Source organism: Heloderma suspectum, chromosome 4 (genome assembly GCF_057233095.1).
Source record: "Heloderma suspectum isolate Gila_16-S chromosome 4, 16-S_ref, whole genome shotgun sequence".
NCBI classification, from domain to species: Eukaryota; Metazoa; Chordata; class Lepidosauria; order Squamata; family Helodermatidae; genus Heloderma; species Heloderma suspectum.
The window spans coordinates 14,257,803-14,262,078 of record NC_139461.1 but is presented as its reverse complement, the minus strand read 5'-3'; the positions used below and the strand labels follow the sequence as shown (position 1 = coordinate 14,262,078).

The window sequence follows — 4,276 nt, the reverse complement described above, 5'->3', positions numbered from 1 at the left end:
CCGCCTTTTGCGTTCCTGCAGTCAGCCGTGATAGGCTACGTAAATGTTTACGTAGCCTATCACGGCTGAGTTTAAAAAAAAATGCCTCACGTATGCAAATAGACGCTACACTATTTGTGTTCCCCTTATTTTCGCTGTAGTCTACATAAATATTTACGTAGACTAGACATGCCAAAATAAGGAACACAAATGGCGGCGCCCATGGGAGACGCCTTTTGCGTACGCGCAGCATTTTTTTGTTTTTAACTGAGCCGTGATAGGCTATCATTTACGTGATAGGCTAACATTTATGTAGCCTATCATGGTATTTTTTTAAAATCTAGCCGCGATAGGCTACGTAAATATTTACATAGCCTATCACAGTTTTTCGGTTTGTTTTTTTTTTACTGGAAATGGTGGCGGCGGCAGCCGGCCGCCGAAATGCCGCCGAAGCCCGCCGCCACCAGGGACATTCGCCCAAGGTAAGTCCGGTCCCGGGGGTGGGGGGGGCAGACCCTTTCGCCACCCGAAATCAGTGAGACACAAATATTTGGATTTCTGAATTAAGTTTCAGATGTAGATGAACTTATATCAGGCACAGGCAGCCTCTGAATTGGTCTGAGCCGAATTGTTTTCCGAATTGCTGAATTGTGTTCATATATAATCTTATGGTGTGGGCACACACATAATATATACAGGCATACTTTGTATGCTGGAGCGCTGGTCAATTCCTCTGAAACAACAATAAAGCTACATAAATATTTCACTTTGAGAAAGTCAATTATTAATTCCTCCTTAAAATATAAGAGTTGTAGCTCTCAAAGGATAAATCCAGTTTTGACATTCTGAAATTATGCTTTCTTAACAGGAGACTACTGGAGCAGAATCCATAACCTAGTGGAGCTGCAGCTTGATAACAGAATAGAACTGATGGAATCCATTGTCTTCGACTGCATTGTGTGACAGAGCAAACACATCTGGAGAATGGAAAAGAGCTGACTGCTATTGATCCAGTATGCAATTATTTGGATATACCACAACCTGTGCTGCTTCAAATGGGTCTGAGAAAGTAATTTTGGAGACACACTAACTGTGTTGTTCCACAGAAATCTTCTTCTTCTTGAGGAGTAATCCATGAGACAGGCACAAAAAATAATTTAAATGTAAGCATATAGAACAAAGCCTTTATGTGAAATTTCACACAGCTCCACCAATCTATGTTGGAAAACCTGAAGCAACAATAACACACCTTTGATCTTCACTAACTATATCAGGAATGGCTCTTAGCTAAGAGGACTCAGGGAAATACTGAGGGAGAGCAGAAGAAGAGCCATACCAGAAGCAGAAACAAGAACCCACAAAGCACACTTTAAATATGAGGACCAATTTCAATCTGACATCTCAGTTCCAAACATCATTCGATGTTAGCCTGGAAAATAATACACACAATTATGCTGAATACAACGACATCCATAACCTCTGGCCAGATTCTTATTTTTCACTACATCGACATGTAGTACTTTTTGTCAATTTCTTAATGGTTGTTATCTGCACTTTGGGGCTTTTGACAAATGGAAATGTCATCTGTCTTCTTGGCTTCAACATTAAGAGGAACTCTTTCACCACCTATATCCTGAATTTGGCTGTTGCTGACTTCGGAGTCCTTATAGTCCAATTTGCAAGGATGTTAACTTTTAATGTGAATGTATTTAACCATTATACTGCCCATGATATCCTTCATGAGCTCTTTGTATTCACCTGTGGCACTGGTCAGCTTCTTCTGACAACCATCAGCATAGACAGGTGTGTATCTGTCCTCTTCCCCATTTGGCATCGGTGCCGTCGCCCGCCACACTTGTCCATCGCTCTCTGTGCCCTCATATGGGTCCTCTCCTTCCTCCTCTGTGGAATTGGAATTGGAATGATTGTCTCTACTGACTACAGGATGAGAGAGGAGATACTAAAGTACCACATTATTATACATTCCCTTTTTTGCCTCCCACTCATGACTGCCTCCAGTCTGACCCTGTTCATCAAAATCTCCTGTAGATCCCAACAACAAAGGCGGGAGAAGCTCTTAACAGCCATCTTGCTCACACTCCTCTTCTTCCTGCTCTTGGCTTTTCCACAGATTGCCATTTACCTTATTATTACATCTCCTTCTATGCAGTTTTCCTCCTTTATAAATGATCTCATGTTAGGTATTGGGTTCTTATGTGCCTCCCTAAACAGCAGTGTTAACCCACTGATTTATTTCCTTGTGGGGAGGAACAAGAGGGCTCAGGCTAGGGAAAGCATGAAGATCGTACTCCAGAGGGTCTTCAAGGAGGAGGAAGAGAGTAGGGAGCAACTGGAACTCAGGGTTCAAAGCCATTTATAATTAGGGGTGTCCCAGATGTCTGGGAAGGGGGTGGAATCGGCAGACATCCTCTCACTCAGCCCCTGAGATGCCAGTCCACGTGCACCAAGTTGGGCAAGCTTGGGGATCCCTGCTTACCGTTGAACCATCACCTTCCAGGAAATCACAGGTAAGTATTTTACATCAATGGCCATTTTGCACAAAACAACAGGTGTAGATAACACCATTAATGCAAAATTGCAGGTGTAATTAGTCTAATTATACCACTTACACCTGCAATTTTGCATAAATGGTGCTATTTATGGCTACCATTGTATGAAAATGGCCATTCTGCGAAATGGCAGCTCACAGGTAAGTGGGACACCACGTGCAACACACCGGGTCTTTTAGACTGTCTGGTGGCTCGCGCTGCATGCTGAGCAGGGGCAGTCAGACAGTGGGGGTCCAGCGAGCAGCATGTGAGGCAACAGTGGGTGAGTTTGACCATCCCTAGTTATAAGGCCTTCCCAAGAGTGGAAAGCTCCATGCTTTCTAGATGTAGGTGTGATGATGCAGAATCCTTCAGATGTTTCAGTTAGGGATGTCAGAGAATTTCACCATGAATCTCGGGGAGGCCGAATGCTAGTGCATTTGGCCCCCCGAAATTGGTGGCGAAAAGGTCTGCCCCCCCGCCCCCCCTGGGACGGGACTTACTTTTGGCGAATGTCCCTGGCGGCAGTGTCTCCGGCAGCGGTTCGGCGGCGGTTCGGCGATGGCGGCTGCGGCGGCCGGTCTTCCGACTGGCTGCCGCCACCACCATTTCCCATAAAAAAAAAAACAAACGTGATAGTCTACGTAAAGATTTACATAGCCTATCATGGCTAGATTTTTAAAAAATACTTTTATAGGCTACGTAAATGTTTACGTAGCCTATCATGGCTGAGTGAAAAAAAAACAACCGCGCGTATGCAAATGGCGGTGCCCATGGGCACCGCCATTTGCATTCCTTATTTTGGCACGTGTAGTCTACGTAAACATTTATGTAGACTATGGTGAAAATAAGGGGAATGCAAATAGCATATTTGCATTCCCCTTATTTTCACCGTAGTCTACGTAAATGTTTATGTAGACTACACATGCCAAAATAAGGAACTCAAATGGCGGCGCCCATGGGCGCCGCCATTTGCATACGCACGGTTTGTTTGTTTTTTTCACTCAGCCGTGATAGGCTACATAAACATTTACATAGCCTATCACGGCTGACTGCAGTGACGCAAACGGCGGCGGCTACAGCCGCCGCCATTTGCGTTCCTGGCCAGCCAGGATTCACGGCAGGAAGGATGGGGCGCCTCCCCCCAGGCCAGAATTTCGGGGGGGAGGGACGGGGCGCCTCCACCCCAGCCAGAATTTCAGGGGGGAGGGACGGGGCACCTTCCCCCCCACCAGAATTTCAGGGGGAGGGACTGAGCGCCTCCCCCACACCGCGAAGCAAATTTTGTCAAAGGTTAGTGACTTTCGTACATCTGTAGTTTCAGTCTAACATACTTAACAAGCCTATTTACTGGCTGCAGGTTTACCACAGAATTTATGCAAAGTAAGGTGTATAGTTCACTTCTCGAACAGAGGGATTATGGCCATGTTTAGGCATACTCTTGTATCCTGTGTAGTCCCAGTAAATCCTCTCAAAATTGCCCACCCTATTTGTGGGCAGAAATATTGACCATTTATCTGAATTCTTCTCCAGTGGAAGGAGACTTTTTCCAACAGTTTCTCATAGGTAGGGCTCACCATTGCCCGGGGGGTTAGGACGGCTTCTTATTTTTTCCTACGGGTTTTGGGGGGTTTGCCTTGTTTTTTTCCAACGGGTTTATTGTTTATTTCTTCTTTGCACCAGCACTGCAAGCACTTGATGGGCACTTGCAGACCATCTAGTGGCTCAGCCCACACACCCGCCTGGGT

The 4,276-nt window shown here is 45.5% G+C and overlaps 1 protein-coding gene across 1 annotated transcript; it reads left to right on the top strand.

Annotated features, from left to right (window-relative positions):
* Nucleotides 1-1,269: 1,269 nt before the first annotated feature.
* Nucleotides 1,270-3,136, top strand: LOC146346561 (proto-oncogene Mas-like). The gene has a single exon (XM_084847959.1). The coding sequence runs from the start codon at nt 1,355-1,357 to the stop codon at nt 2,357-2,359; it is 1,005 nt and encodes a 334-aa protein (XP_084704085.1). The 5' UTR covers nt 1,270-1,354; the 3' UTR covers nt 2,360-3,136.
* Nucleotides 3,137-4,276: the final 1,140 nt, after the last annotated feature.